The following is a 16,841-nucleotide window of genomic DNA, read 5'->3' as shown; positions in this document are numbered from 1 at the left end:
GCAGTGGGATGTGTTCTGCTCCTTCCCCAGTGCAGTGCAGGTCCTGGGCCAATGCAGTAAATCCAAACTATAGCCACCAAGGTTCCATTCACATGTTGAAGTAACATTTTTAACTTAATCTATGGTAGAAACAATGCCAAGGTTTTTGCTGTGGAACTCACACAGAGCCTGGTCATTGAGTCAACTATGTATTTCACACTGTGCTGTGGTAGTACTGCAGCAGAGGATCCATCCCGCACTAACAATGCACATTTACAGCTGTGGATCCTATCCACATAGAGTGACTCTCTTTTAATATGATTCTAAAATGGAGCCAAAAAAAAAGACCAAAAGCTGCAAGTCTGTATTTCGGACTGCAATTACTTTATGTGAAACTGGCACAAAGAAAATAACCTTTAGCTCACTGCCCTTTTGGATCAATCTGGAATGCATTATAGCAATGTCCTGAATCTTGATGTTTGACTTCACATTAGGAGTGTAATCTCAAAGAAGACACTAAATTTACTACATGAACACCGCAAAAACATCATTTCATAGAAACTTTAGCCATTTGAAAGGTTTTCAAATAAATTAAAAACAACAAATCACTAAGATAACCACCATGGCAAGAACAAAATGTGTGTGAATACAATGTCTTTAATCTTAACCATTCCATTTCCCTCGTTCCTGCTCTCTTCACTGTTTCCAGACAATGTCTCCACCATAAGTAGCATGGAACCAAAACCAACATTTCCTTCTTCTGTTACAAGTTGATATTTAGAAAGAATTTATGGTAACTGCAGTCCATAATCAAAAAGAATGAAAAATGAGGCTATAAGAAAAAGCTATACAAAACACTTCACAAGTGTATGTTGAATAGATACAAATCCTCGTAGATTTACTTCCCACCTGGCACATCTTTGTGAACTGACAACAGATTTCAAGCACTGATCAAAAGGAAAAAAAAGTACTTTCTCCAAATCCTCCATCAGGTGAAAATAAATGTGTCCATTTGTATCAGAAAACAAACCCCTGTTCATCAATTTGGACAAATTTGCCATACAGGAGACACAGAAGCTCCTTTTTGGTTGTCCATTGTGGTGTCCATGCATGGATGACTGTTGAAGATCCTTTTTTCCAGTTTATTTCACATTCAAGCTGTTGTGCACCCTTAGGTCTTAGTTTGAATCCTCTATCCTCCGGAAAACTGCGAGGAAATTCTTCCCTCCATTTCTTTGCACCTTCTTCCCTTCCTCTGTACAGGTACCCAAGCGGTTTATGATGACGTCCCCATCCTGCCAAGCAACAACACACGTTTTTCTTAAAGCTTATTTAACATGATTACATACAGGGACGCAGTGCAGGATAAACACACTAAAACTCAGTTCATCCATGCTTTTCAATCGTGACAGTTTACTCAACCTTTTCAGTTAATATAGAAATCTGACATAAATTCATAGTATACATTATTGTAAGTGGCATCAAACTGAGGTATGTTAACTCAAATTGTGTCTTTTCAGGAAAATAAACCAAATTGATTTCTATTCTGAAAATATAATTGTTTTTTATTGATACTGGTGGTTGTTCGCCTAATGCTTATCATTGAGTGGAGATCATAGATTACCCATCATTCACAATTCATTCTTGTTCTGGCACTCTCATGTAAGAACGCTACTCGATTTTTAAGATCAAGACAGACTTTGTCTCTCAGATTTCAAGTCGCCATGATGATGACGTCCTGAATTTCCCCAAGCGGATCAATAAAGTGTTATCTTATCTTATCTTATGATTTGCAGAGATAATGATGAAAAGCTCCTTGTCAGCATACCAGTTCTTCATCAGGGACGCGTTTAAATAGCGGATGCTCAGTGAAATGTTTCACAATCCAGAGGTGAACTTCCTCCACATCCGTGTTGGTGTACACCAAACCCTGAAATGACCAGGCAAACACACGAGTTAAAGGATAAGGCCGGTGTTTTTTAATGCATTGCTTACTGTCAGTAAATCCTATGAAAATAACAAAATCAACAATGCGTTTGCTCTACTCCCGTTACTTTCTGACTTCCCACGTACCGTTTTTAGCCGTCAACCCAGAAGTCACTGGCTCCAATTGTAAGCTAAAAACCTTGAAATACAGCTCACAAAGACATAGTTTCAATTTTAAAAATCGCTGTTACCACAAAAAGTCAGGCTGTTGTAGTTATTACCAAATCATATTCAAATGGGAACAAATTCTTCATTACGCCGGGGACTATTTTCGGAGCTACGGAACTACTTTCCTGAGCTTGCACACGTGTCTACAGCCGGCTTATTAAGTTGTCTGAGGAAACAGTCGGCTGGCCCGGTGCATCGTGATGATGAAATATGCTGCCCAGAGCAACGGCATGGGTCTGTGACGTGTTTTTAATTGTTTTTTTAATACAATGGAGTTCAATGGCTGCTGGGACATGGCTTCGTTGGGCACCGGCTACATGGAAAGACTTGTTGGCAAAACAAAATCATTGCTGATTTTGTTATTTTCATAGGATTTGTTGACGGTAAGTAATGCATTAAAAAAACACCAGCCTTATCCTTTAAGGTTAGTTAATACAGTTAAGACCTAATACAGTTACTTTATGGAAAAAACTTAACAAAACATTACTGGTGGCCAAACAAATAAACCTTTATGAATCACATGAGAAATGTACACTGGGGATTCAGTATTGACAAAGGATGGCAAATACAAACATCTGTCTTTCTTTTTTAATCTTTTTTTTTTTTTTTTTTACATTTCTAAACCTTCGAGCCTGGGTAAAGTTGTTTCAATACTCTAAAGAGCAATGTTCCTTGCAAAAAAGACAAAAATAACCTAAAGACAACACAGAGGTTAATCACCTATGTCATTGTAGTTTACTTTGGAGCCTGGACAGATAGTATTACTAGAACATAGATTTCTTGGAATATTCAGCAATGGCACAGATTTCACGGGAGTGTGTATTAGCACGGTGATGCTGCTGCAGTAAAGCCAGGATGTGGAGAGATAGAAGTGGGGATGAGAGCTTGGTATCTGGGCAGGTTAATGTGGGTATGAAACTGCTTCTAAAAAAAAAAAAAAACGAATTCTTGACAGCCTCTCCACCCACCAGCACAGGTTTTGGCTGCATGCCAGTCCTGAATGTCCTTGTAGAGCTTACATACACACACGCATGCGCACACACACACACACACACACACACACACACACACACACAAGGACAAATTATTAAGCCAAATTTAGACACAAGCCTTCCATTGTTCCCCATAACCTCTATAGGCATAAAATCCAAGCGCCCCACTGCAACTCAGATCTGACAGGTAGGAGAGGGGTGTGTGTGCAGAAGTCAACCACCTGCAGGCCATGGTGGCTGTTCATTTTCATTTCAATCAATTCAGGGAGTGGACTTCTTCAAACTACAAATAACTTATAAACTGATGAAGAGTGTAGTAAAATTTCCATCCAGCTACTGAAGGAACTGTCTGAACTTAATTTGGAAATCGTTGAATTGAGAAAATGACACGTCTCCAAACGCAAGCAGCATCATTCATAATATTCATATGCCACCTGCATGGCTCGCTACACAAACACGCTGTAACAGAAACCGGAGGAAAGCACCGGCCCTATGGGCGACCTCAGCTCAAACAAGGCTTACTTATGCACTCACCCCAGGTCTCAGTATGTAGGCATACTCTGCCAACAGAGTGGGACTAATGATCCTCCACTTGTGCTTGGTCTTCTTAAAGTGAGGGTCAGGGAAGAGAAAAAACATCTTACTGAGCTAAGGGACAGAGACAAAACATAGTAAGGTAAGCATATGGTTTCAACTGGATTTGACCTCAAAATCTTATTTTCTTGAATTAACTTTTTCACTGTAGTTATACAATATATGAATGTCATCACTTAAATGTGGCCCCCATAATATGTTGTTGTTAGTCGTTAAGCAGCCTGTATTGCAAAACTGGAATTTCCCTCCCTGATTCTTTTTTTCTTTTTTTTTCCCATCAAGTTCCCCATGTCTCCGTCTTTGACATGAAGTATATAACTAGAACAGCCGGCTCGACTGATATTAGTCTGGCTGAAACATTATAAACCATTCCAGTAACTTTTTATTAGTTAAAATAAATAATGTCAGGTAAAGACAGAGAGACGTGGGGATAATCACTGGGGACTGCCGCAGCCTCAGGGGCTGGTTCTGTGCTGATGGAAGATGGAAAAACCTTACACTTTGAATTATTTTCGTTTGCAAAAAGTACTAAGAAGAAAAAAGAAAAGACATTTTGGGGATTAGAGCGTGTTGTTTCAACACTTACATCGTGCATGTGGGAAGCGCTAGTCTGGACGGTTGTCTTTCAAGGGTGAAGCAAGCTAGTAAAACTTTCATCTCCAGGGATGCTGTTCATATATGTGCTGAAGACGGTGACATTGTCTGAATAAAGCACCTTTATGTAAAATGGTCAAGACTGAAATAACAGTCTTCAAGTCAAGCCTCTATGTCCAAACCATGTAAATGTCTGGATGGTTGTGGTTCTCAAACACTTCAAAACTTAAATGAATGAAGGTGCAGTGATTTACACAGTACTGTAACTCACTCTTCAGCTAATTTAAAAACTTAAATCTAGCTGTACAAATATTAGTCAAATAGCACATTCAGATTAAAAAAAAATTAAATCAACATTTGTGTTCTTTATATTTAAAACACCCACATGATTTCTATTTTGCATAAATGTGTTGCAGCACTGACGCTTTTCTGTTCAACTTCATTTTATAGTCCATACTCTATAACACACAGTGCATTTCAGGTAAAGTTTTATCCAGGGTACGTAATTTAACCCTGGTACACTAAGCCCACTGTAATCTAATGCTTGTTTCAACAAGTTATAGATTACTACAGCTAATTGGAACGGATAAGTGGCGTCTTGGATGGTTCTATACTCAGCTGGTGCCTGGGGTATCATTCAATAACCCCATTGTTGTGAAATCCTGGATTTATTCAGCAATTCTTATTAATTAACTCTTCCCCTGATGAGTCTAGAGTTAACTTGTACGACCAAGTTGACGTTAAAGATAAACCCTCCATATGTTAAACATGAGGAAGGAAAACATTTGTTTGTCAGCAACACATTAATGTTTCGGCCCCACATTCTTATTACTTTAGCAGGACAGACAACTTTAACTTGAGGTCAGTACCTGCCACATCAGATGAAATATTAAAAAACTACAGCCCTCTTTGTACTTTATACTATTGGCACCCCACTTCAGGGTGCAAAAGAATATATTCAGTAAAGTAGTCATTTCCACATACAGTCACAATTCATAATTTGCATTATTCTTCAAACCTTCAGCCCATTAACCTCGCCAGAAGTTTGGTCTTATTTTCAGAAGCTCTTATTTAACTCTGACATTTTCCTCAAAATGAAGCCCAATCATGACATGGCGGAGTGGCTGGGTATAGATGCGTCTTAGAAGAAGTGCCCATTCTTTTAATTTAAAATTCCAAGTGACCACCAAATGTGTGCTAATATTTCAAATAAGAAATATTCCTTTAAAATATGGTAAAATATTGTAAATATTTATAACATGTTTATTATACACCTTTTTTTAAAATAAAATCTGAAATATTAGATGCCATATTAGATGCTCCTAGTGTAAATGTTTTGCCTCTGTGTAACCTGGTAGTCATACATTCCAAATTAACTATATTTTGCAGAGAATATATCCAAAATGCATACAAATCCAATTTTGAAGACTTGTTTTCTTGGCTGCTGCCTGTAAATAACATTTTTTGTTCGGTAACTCTTTATCAGAATCATCATGATAGACATAAAAAAAAGGTTTGATACAAAAAGAATCAAGTCACAGAGAATAGTCTTCAAATGAAAGAGTTGATGAGCTTGATTGTTCGAATTACAATTAAGGTGTCAACCTAAAGCCCTTTGCTCTCGATCCCATAAAGCTAACAGAGCAGGCAGTTTCTGTAGTGAGTGTTGAGTATCTGGCTGTCGATCTTAGAGAGGAGAATTTACCAAACTGGACACTGTATGGTTAGACAGTGTGGTAATCCATGGGTTATTAGGGCTAATCTTTGTTGTAAGTAAAGAAAATGTGATGTAGCTGTAAGGCTGAATTTTGTTTGGAGATGTTGGGATGAACATAATAGACCACAGTCATCATAGACTACTGTCTTGTACAGGTACTTGAGAGGACCAAGTGTGCTCCACATATGGTCGACTGCCACACAGCACATTCAAATTATTTAACTCTGCCTCTACTGCTCCGCACGGCACTTTACAATCTAAATCTAACCATATGCAAAGACGTCTAATCTGAAAGGCCAGATAATATGTTTTGACAACCAGCCCAGCTGATAATATAGTCGGCTGCATTAATGTTGTGAGATGAATTCTAGCAGGAGCGCCAGCCCACATAAATATAGAAACCGTGGAGCCAATATTATCAAAATATTTAGGAGGAGGCGGTAGCGGTGACATGAAAACCAAAACGTTTTCCCTGGCAATACGTTCATCTTGGCTGTCATGACTCTGTCTTGGCGAGATCCTTCGAGGTTATCCCACATTTTAATGTCACTTTTGATCTTATTCAGGGCCAACTCAAAATTATCTTGCGCTATTTCTGAAATAGTTGGACATATTGTAACCCCCGAGGTAGGTAGATGAGTTTTTCACTGGAGTGACTGAGGGAAAACCAGGAGATTGAGACCTCAGTATTTTCTTTTTTTTTTAAAGATTTTATTTTTGGCATTTTTATGCTTTATTCGAGAGATATAGTGAGAGAGAGACAGCAAGGTATGGGAGAAAGAGTGAGGGGAGGACATGCAGCAAAGGACCACGGGTCGGATTCGAACCTGGGTCGCTACGGGAAGGCCTGAGCCAAATGGTACGCACCCTACTCGGTGAGCCACCAGGGCGCCCCCGAGACCTCAGTATTTTCTAAAAACAGAACGTCATCTGCATGTAATGGAATATGATATCTGTGGACATGAATTGAAACAGGGGAGATAAGGCGGCTCTGTCTAATGGGTGGTGCTCGGGGTTCAAGGGATAAACAGAGCAAAATATTACCAGTAGGGAGTATTGTGTATGGAGCTGGAAGTTGAACCAAGACCAAAACATCCCATGTACATATAACTCCACTCATGCCTATCAAAAGCCAAGTGTGGGATGTTTAATGAAAATTAGAAAAAAATCTGCTTCATGATGTAAGTAATATTGGAATATTTTATATATTTTTGGACAGTTACCTGCTGTAGAAACAGACATTTTGCACCATCTATCTCTTAATGTCTTGTTTTAAATTTATTATCAAGAATACATTTGGTGCGATAACAAATTTGGTACAAAACAGATGTTTTATGCTATTGTGACATTTCCATTCCTTTCAAATGGAAATGTCAAATGTGTTTGAAATCAGCTTTTTTTCCACAAATTCATTTTCAAGAAATGCCCCTCAGCAGTGACAGAGTTACTGGCTACATCAAGCATCTGCTTAGGAGCAGGAAGATCAATGTGTGTTAAAAGTGAAACACTTCCATCTGTCCTGTGATTAGACAGCAGCTTGAATGGAGAGGCCCAAACCTACCTGTCCCTTAGAGAAGAAGTTGGGGAGGTACTTCATGGCATTACTGCGAAGGCAGGCGATATTCTGGTAGCTTCCAGGTGTTGAGGCACGCAGAGATCGGATACGGTCCTGCACATAATCTGACACTTTCACACGGATTTCCAGGCCCAAGATCAGCTTGTCTGGGAAGAGTGGAGATAACTCCACTGAGAGAAGGCAAACAGACAGAGACATGAAGAGGACATGAGACTATGAAATCAAACTTTCTGGATGTAGGATTTATAGTTGCATGGAATAGTTTCTTTGCCTTAAATTATTTCAGCAAACCACAGACTGGTGATAGCTGTAAAAACGGCAGCAGATCAGTGACACAGCTACCTAAAAGCCCTCCATATCCACATCCAATGTCTGCAAACTCGACTTGAGACGCCTCTGTCTCAGACTGGCTGCCAGTGAAGAAGTGTGGGTACAGCTGGGACCAGTCCATCTCCTCAGGGCAGACGGGACTGACGGATCAAAGAGGAAGAAAACAGCGACTGATGATGACCTGGGCTTTATAAATAAACCTTAGACGGGGAACTGGCAAGCAGAGCAGGTAGGTTAGCTGTGCAACAACATGCTTTTCTTGTCAGTGTCTGTATAGCTTCAAGGAACACACACACACACACACACACACACACACACACACACACAGAGAGACACTTATCGTTAGGTAGTAAAAGAAAGCAAACAGTCCAGACTAGTTCAGTACAGCAGCTACCTAGTTATCAGAGCAGTTTTTACTGTAGGTAGTTATCTGGATAGACACTTAGAGACACATGTGCATCACTCACTACTCAAACGTGTGGTCTGCCATTGGGTTTGAATGGGCTCGCTGTCTGTAGTAACGTTTCTGGGGCATGGACAAACTCATCTTGGATTAAAAAGATTAACGTTATTCAAAAAATATATATATATATATTTAAAAGTGCAAGCTTATTAAATGAAACACAAACGGCTTCCACTCGTCAGTTTCAGCTCTTCAGATAGTCACGTTAGATTTTTACCACCGGCTAGAAGTCGCAGTCTTTTCTACGTCAGCACCGAGCGACTGTTCAGGGTTGCCAGATTTTCCGAAGGATAACAGTAAAATAAGCACAGTAACCCGACACTGACATGGCTTGAGGTGTTTCCACTAGTTTAATACATCCATGGTTTCCACAGCACAGACAGTGGATGACAGCATATGATGTGATGGTAAATGTATCCACGTCGGGCTCCAGAGACTCAGACAGAGACCAAACCTCCATGGAAACCAGCTCACTTCCCCTCCCAACGTGGCTGCAGGGCTCCACAAGTCAACAGCACAGGACAGATCCACACCACTCTGTACTGATGAGCTATTTTGCAATCCAAATATTGTTCCATTCATTCACCCATACACAGCTCATGTGTCTTTTTTGACTAACTGACATGCTAATCAACTGCCAGATACCCCTGGCAGCAGCTACACCCATAGGTGCCCCAGGACATGGGATCTAGCAACTGGTGAAATGATTGTCATTTTCTTACCACACGATTAAGTAGCTTGTTAACAATCGACCAAGGCTGGAAATAGTCGTTTGACTATAATAACCAGCTTATTGTAAAGTATGATTACCTATCCAAATATTTCAGTGGCTTGAGCGAGTCTGATCCTGATCTCACACATCACACCAAACCCTCAATGCTACAATTGCTGGAGATGAGTCAAGCCAAAGCATTTAATCTAAATGAGTTATGCCATTTATATAAGATTACATAATGTTCAAAGCTTATGTTGCATTGTCACCCAATAAGCTTTAAGCTATGTTTTGTGAAACCAGTGGAGCTGTTGGAAAATTATAGGGTCCAGTAGAACAAGATTCTAACTAGATTACATTTGTTTGAAAAACATTATGAAGCACATAATTTGTATCCTGTGACAAAGTGCATTTGAAAACAAACTAGATGAAACAGTTTCATATGAAGCTTTGTGAGCTGAAAGTGCATGAATTGTTGCATTGGTTAATACAAACATACAGTACATATACTAGCCTAAGTAAGTCCAAATTTTCACACATAATATATACCTAAAATTACACACACACACACACACACACACACACACACACACACACACACACACACAGGTATGTCAACAAATAGATACCAATTAACTGAAACACTAATTAACAAGAAAATAATGTTTAAGTGACACAGAAGACAATTACCTGATTGGACATTTTGTAAGAAGAATTGATTTTAAGACTTTATTGATCACTTTTAAGGCTTCTCATGGCCTGGCTTCTAGTTATCTTTCTGAACTTTTGATCCATTATGAGGCTGTGTGCAGCCTCAGATCCAGACCCAGGCTGGGCCGTCCTGACTGTTCCTGTATCCAGGTTAAAGACTAAAGGTGGCCAGGCTTTGACCGTCAGAGACCCTCAGAGGCTTGACGACCTGCCTGAAGAGCTCCGGCTGGCAGAGTCAGTATCATCTTTTAATTCTTGTGTAAAGCTTTAGGTCTCTAGCATAGAGAATCTCACAGGAAGTTATAAAGCACTATATGATAAGTCATGGCCACATTGACCAATCACAACCAAATTCAAAGGGTAGAAATTCAAATTGAAATACAGAAATATTCATATTGGCCATCAGAGGCATGTATCTTAAGGGGGGATAATGATTATAAAAGTGTGCAGGTTATGACGTTTTCTGCTTTTTCAGAAGAGAATAGTTAACCTAAGTGACATATGTGTATATGGTAGTGTACAGAAATCAGACCTACAGTCCAAGCAAAACCCATCCTAAAATCCTGCTGAGACGCAACACTAAGCCACAGAGGAAACCTGGTATTTGGCCAGATGAAACAAAAGGGTGAATATATATATTTTTTTAAAACAAGCTTTTACTTTTATTTGAAAGTCACAGTCAAATCACATTAATTTCTAGAATATCCTTTCCAGTTAGTCAGGCTTGAGTCTTGAGATCTGCAAATCTAACAGAAAAATCAGATGTACAAATTTGTTTTCAAGCCACTGCATACTCTAAAGAAAGATAAGGCCTGTGACCTAAAAATGAGACAAAACACAGTTTCCCTTTGACATGAACAAAGTCTTTATTACAAAAGATGAATTGTACTTTTAGATGATATTTTAAGCAATTGTGTCATGTCCCCAAAAACGTTTTGTTGGACTTTTTTTATGTGTGTTTTATGTGTGTTTTTATGTGTGCCTTGAGTTAAGACAGCTCAAATATACCATTATGGAGAACCCTCAGAAATAAGTAAGATGAGTTATGGGGGGCGGCCATTATTATGGTGGTAAAATGAGTAGCAGCAGATGCAAGAACATTTTCCCCATAAGGCTCTCTGTTATAAAATCAAACTTAATAGCAATACTATTTTTTCTTTAGAAAACAAAAACTGGATTAATGACATTTTTGTAACTCTTGTAATGGTGGCAAAAATGGTACACAGCTTTTGGAATCAAAGCTGTATATGTTTTTTGTCACATTTCTCACTTTTTTCTACAATCTTTTGTCTTTAACATCAGATAAAGACTCAGCTAGACTGAGCTGTTCTCCCTTTCCTCACATCTCATACCCTTGTGTTTATTCAATCTGACTGTGCTCAACTTTGAGCTCAGGGAGAATCTGAGAGCAAATACGGGACCAGAACTAAACGGCAGTGTTCGTGTGGTAGGTCAGGATTTTTCATCAAATCCCAATCAACCTTTTTATCTCCCATAACTCCTTCAACATCGGAGCCCTTTCCTCTGTATAGCCCAGCCTCATACAGTGGTCACCCTCATGACCACCTCATGGCTGGAACTTATGTGTGGATTGTTGGGTCTCAACTGGTTGAGGATGTGCAAAATGGTGTAGCCACAGTGGTGGTTGAGGATAGTCCGAACGTGCCGGCTCGCCCTGCCTCCGCCGCCTGCGACAGCCGGACCATGAGGAGGGTTCCTCCCACCGCGGCCGGCACCCTTGCTGCTGGAGCTGATGGGGTCGCCCAAGTCTTTAGATTTCTCATAGTTCAGTACTTTCCACTGCTGGTTCACCGCCTGCCAGCGCTTAAAGATCCGGTAAACAGATGATCCTTCATGGATTATAAGGCCTATATAGGCAGAAAGGATAAAGGTTTGAGTGGGGCAGGAACAGGCTTACATACAGACAGACAGTTGTTAGTTCAATGAGTGTCGGAAAACACTGGAAAACAGGTATGAGGGGAACAGAACATGTTAGACAAGAAGAGCAAACTCAAAATTTACAGTCATAAAAATAAAAATTAATATAAAGTAGCAGCACACTCATAGTATTTATTTAAGCGTACGGACGTTTCAACATAACGTCGTCATCAGGGTGACAAACACATTTTCTAGGGATATATAGGGATATACTGTATATATAGGGGGAAAAAGAGCAATCGCAAGCAACCACAAGCTCTAAACTCCATGGAAAAGACTGGATATGCAAGACAGGTCTGTGGATATTTTGGAATGATTTACACGACAGTTCAAATATGTAGCTGTTTGGTTAGATATACTATGTGCTGTATGAAACAGACAGGCAGAGAGAGAAGAGAACAGAAATTGCTCATGCACCACAGATGGTCTTTGTCCATGCTTGCCCATGCACTCAGATGAGCACAAATAAACACATACATGCACATGAGCTCATGAAACACACACACCACCAAGAAGACTAATTATATAAAGAAGTAAGGGTTAGGGTCAGGTCAGGTTAAGGTCAGCTACTGAGTTACCAATGAGACCAAATATAAGTGATAATATTTGATTAAAAACATACAGAAAAATACAAATATTTTCAAAAGTGATTTAAAGTATTGGTGTATTCATATCCTTCCAAATCTGTGAAGATGACAATCAAACCCAGACTGATGATATTCAAACCACATGTTGGATTTGAGCTCTTCTGAAATAACACACCATGGCTGCCACCGGTGTCTTACCTATACATACTATGTCCATGAAGCCGTACATGCCATAACATATCTGGAAGAGAAGGTCCTGGCGCTGCCACTTGGCTGAGGGGCTGAGGGAGGACCAGACCAGCCAGGAGATACTGGCGATGAGGAATAAAGAGCCCAGGATGATGGCAGCAATCTGAACCTTCTCAATCACAGTCAGAGAGATGGCCTGCCACTGGAGAGAGAGGAGAGTGAGACACAAAAATAGACTCTCTATTTCCCCATGCAATAGAGGCCCTCTATTGCATGGGGAAATTGCACAATTCTCTGCTCCTCGATTATGTGAGCTAACAGTGCAGAGTTTGTCTTAGGGCGTTTTCACACCTGCGCTTTTAGTCCGGTTAAATAAGATTCTGGTACGTTTTCCCCCTTGGTGCGATTCGTTTGGGCAGGTGTGAACACAGTAATCACACTCGGGTGCGGATCAAAACGACCGCACCAAGACCCTTTAGAGGAGGTGGTCTCGGTCCGGTCCCAAACGAACTCTGGAGCGGTTTCCTCGAAGTGCATTCAGCATTCTGCTGGTACAGTTTTGCCTGGTATATTGCCCAGATAATTACAACAGTTATGAGCAAATGCCAACTCTGCCGTTGCTCCATGTTGCATAGCAATGTGCACTAATCCAGAACACAGGTCCTTCTTCCTGTATTTACTTTCTTGCTCCCACCCCAGACACATCTGACCAATAAGCGGAGTGAACGTTCTCACTTGGTTTGTAGTGATGCATTTTGGTTCGCTTCGATTTTTCTCTTTGTGGAAAGAAACCGAACCAAGGGGAAAACGCTCCAAGTTTACAAACTCATCAACCGATTCGGACCAGAGCAAACAAACTATAGGTGTGAAAATGCCCTTATTCTCTAGGAAATCAGGTTGTTGCCCAAAATTGTCTCTCTAAAGAGCACTGTGCACCCAAATGGGCCCATTTGATCTCAACACATTTCCTAAATGCTTTCTGTGGTTTCAGAGTATAATCAGCATGTCTCACAAGCGTTGTCGGTGTTTTGGTGCACAATGTTGAACTCAGTCCAACTTCAACATGCCACACTTTGCCCTGCTTCTCTGTGGCAGTATACATTGCAAAAAAAAAAATTACTTAAAAAGCTATTTTTCTTAAAACAAGCAACAATTCTGCCACACTTGTTTCCAGTGGAGATTCAGTGGAGTCAGTGAAACCATGTATAATGCACATCACTCCACTAATCGAGAATGAATGTTCATTTGCATTGGAAACAAATTAAGTTATCTCCCCCAACTGGCAGATTTTTCACTGCCAGTTGGGGGAAATAGCTGTGAAGCTTCAATACTAGGTTAAATGACTTGATGGATGTAAGATGGATATAATTGCTATAGTCTGAGATAGTCTGCTTGCTCTAGCCCTCCAGAATGGTGGTTCTGGTCTCGCCTGGCAGTGTAGCATTAATGTTGGGTTTAATGGCCTCCATCAATAGCCAGGCTTCCACTGACTTATTTGTCAAGGCATGTTAAATTCAGAAAGACTAGATATATCATTTGTGAGACAGATGCTTTATTGCCCAGATTCACTAAAGGCTTGTGAGTGTACAGCATGTACTATAGCTCCAAAATAATGTGACTAGAATGCTAATTCAGTAACCAAGCACAATGAGTGGAGAGCTGGAAGAAAATCACAGCCACATTGAGACATTGCTGGTCAGGCGTTTTGCAAATATAATGACTTGTAGTTGAGTCCAAGCAAATTTGAGAATTATAATATGAATTCATCCAATTCCCGAGTAATTAACATAATCTCCCCCAATTACTGTGAAAACAACAGCTTTTGAAAAGACGTGGTAAGCCAAATTATTTGCTATTCAGACAGACTACTGAAAATGTCTGATGTTATTGCTGCCAGATGCAGGCATCATCCAACAAGGGGAGCAAGTGAAGGAGCGGATATTCCATCTAAGAATATATCTGTTCCAACTTTCAGAAGCTGAAATCACTTGGTGATCCTGTTGGTCAGTCTTCTGCCATGTGCCACACACTTTGGTTAAATCATGTGCCAACTCAGTGAGACGTGCAGCGTCTCAAGCCTCTTCATTCTTGGCATCCTTATATAGGCCCTCATCATCTTCTTCTTTTCTCCTTTGTTCATATAAACAGTATAAATCCATCTGGGAACATTTGCCACAGGCTCCTCACTCCAAATTTGCCTATAACAAACTAGTATTTGGCAAATATGGCCAGTTTGTAAAGTGCAATGGCAATGTGCTTCCTTTTGGGAATAGGTGTGTGGTGATTGGTCAGAATCAGGATGGTATGCAACCACTGCATGGCCTCACCTGCAAGCTATTATGATGTGCACAACAAATAGGGATTTACATAATGCATGTGGCTGTATTTTTCTGCCAGTGTGTTCCACTAATAGTTTGTGCATGGCACTCTAGCATGGCATCGCATATAGCATGGCAGTCTAATTTGGGTCATTTTCTCCTACTCCACTCAGTATTTTTAAATGTTTGTACCTCAGTGAGAGTGTTTGCCAAAGAGAATGTTAAAGATAGAGATTGATGCCCACACACACACACACATAGACACACACACATAGAAAGAGAGAGAGAGAGAGAGAGGGAGAGAGAGAGAGAGAGAGAGAGAGAGAGAGAGAGAGAGAGTGAGTGTGAGTACCTGCAGTGGATTTTTGGTGCTGATGGCCAGTACATGGTATTTGAAGTAGCAGAGCTCGCAGCTCCAGGAGCCTCTCTCACTGATCCAGCGGATAAGGCAGGGCTGGTGAGTACAGCGCACAGAGCCGGCACAGCGACAGGGGCTCAACAGCTCCCCCTGCAGGACACAGACAGCAACTGTATTCAGACTGGCTGCTGGATGCTGCTTCTGCAATTTAGTCTGTATTACGCTTTTATCCAAGGCGCCTTCCAGCACCATGACTGAAAAGAGTTTTAGCATGGGTGGCACCAGTGGAAATCAAATCCCTAACCCTGACAGTGTTAGTGTACCGCTCTACACATGGAACTACAAAACCATTTTAGGTATTGTTTGTGTTTATGCTGTTGTTATCTGAGGCTGGTAAGGGATACAAAAATTGAGATAGAAATGGACAACAGCTAGGAACATTGTAACTAGCAACAGAGATCATCAATATAAAAGTACCAGGAGTATATGCATGGAAATGAACCAAAAAGGTGAATTAAGCAAAAATTGAGGCACAATAGAGCAGCTTTTGAGGAAAAAGGTGCCACTGCAAAAGGTAACATGAAATTTAGATCAAATGTTGTGCATTTTTAAGATGTAATGGCTAATACTGAGAATGGTAACACACAAAATTAGACAAAATATGAGAGGTGACTGATTAGTAGTGTAGCAAGAGTAGTGTTTTCTTGCTATTTGCTTTATCAGCATTCATTGTTTATCCAAAAAATATGGCCACATGGGTGTAATATGGATGGATATAGCTTATTAGTTTAGATTTCGATTCACACATTAAGTTTGACATTGTTTTAGATTTTTCTGGCCTCAGCGGCATCAAATAATACCAAATAATTAATAACAACAGATAAATAATAAAGGGATATGTCACCAATCACCTTCAAAATGGCTTGTTGAGACCTTGTGACAGAATCAGTCTTGCACTATTTTCATGCTTTTCTCCACCTGACTAGCTGACTTGAAGTAATATATTACTTTGTACTGATATATTCCTCAAAATACACTATTCCATTTAAAGAATGTAGGTAATAATGTTGTAATTAGTGCAATACAAAGGAAACTGTATATCTTTGCCATGACTCCACTCAAATTAATACCCCTGCACCTTCAAGTGTTTGTGTATACTTGAGCAATTTTCTGTTCAAAGCCCAGTGGACTTATTAAACCTGAATGTTGGTGTTTACCTGGGAGTGATTTAACTCCCAAACTCTCAGCCTGGAGGCAGAGTGTAATCACAAGGCTACAGGGCCAGTAATGTGCACAGACTCCTCCAGTGCTGTTCGATCAGTTTTGTACTGCTGTGTTGTCACAGTGTAGTGTAGATAGCTCCATTGGCTGTAATGTCTTCATTTAGCCACTGGTCCAGGTTTTGGGGTGGTAACAGTATGTTTCTCTGATGATGAAGTTAACTCAGGTTGACCACAGGTCTTTCCAGCTAATGTTCTCCCTCTCTACACTTTCGTGATTCATTGTCTCTGCTTGGCATGAGAAACTGTCTTGGCATATCTTGTAATTTCCCCCAACATACCTGTTCCACCGCGCTTTGTTACCATTTATCTGGGGATGGTGCGTTTTTCCATAGATGGCAATGTATCC

General features: G+C 40.3%; 2 protein-coding genes across 2 annotated transcripts; both read right to left on the bottom strand.

Annotated features, from left to right (window-relative positions):
• Positions 1-342: 342 nt before the first annotated feature.
• Positions 343-8,625, bottom strand: mettl1 (methyltransferase 1, tRNA methylguanosine). Its single transcript, XM_071543113.1, has 6 exons — positions 8,404-8,625; positions 7,949-8,076; positions 7,592-7,776; positions 3,660-3,773; positions 1,808-1,909; positions 343-1,274 (listed from the first exon to the last, which is right to left on the bottom strand). Exons 1-6 carry the CDS (start codon positions 8,481-8,483, stop codon positions 1,158-1,160), a joined length of 726 nt encoding a protein of 241 aa, XP_071399214.1. The 5' UTR covers positions 8,484-8,625; the 3' UTR covers positions 343-1,157.
• Positions 8,626-11,361: 2,736 nt separating this feature from the next.
• Positions 11,362-15,362, bottom strand: LOC139664283 (E3 ubiquitin-protein ligase MARCHF9-like; the record flags this gene model as incomplete). Its single annotated transcript, XM_071543064.1, has 3 exons — positions 11,362-11,690; positions 12,546-12,738; positions 15,207-15,362. Coding segments are annotated over 3 exons (678 nt in total), but the record flags the coding sequence as incomplete, so codon positions are not given.
• Positions 15,363-16,841: the final 1,479 nt, after the last annotated feature.

Source organism: Centroberyx affinis, unplaced genomic scaffold (assembly GCF_046629955.1).
Source record: "Centroberyx affinis isolate AG114_WGS23_722 - 3 ecotype Tasmania unplaced genomic scaffold, CSIRO-AGI_Caff_v1 ptg000235l_1, whole genome shotgun sequence".
NCBI lineage: Eukaryota > Metazoa > Chordata > Actinopteri > Beryciformes > Berycidae > Centroberyx > Centroberyx affinis.
This window is presented reverse-complemented; position numbering and strand designations above follow the sequence as displayed.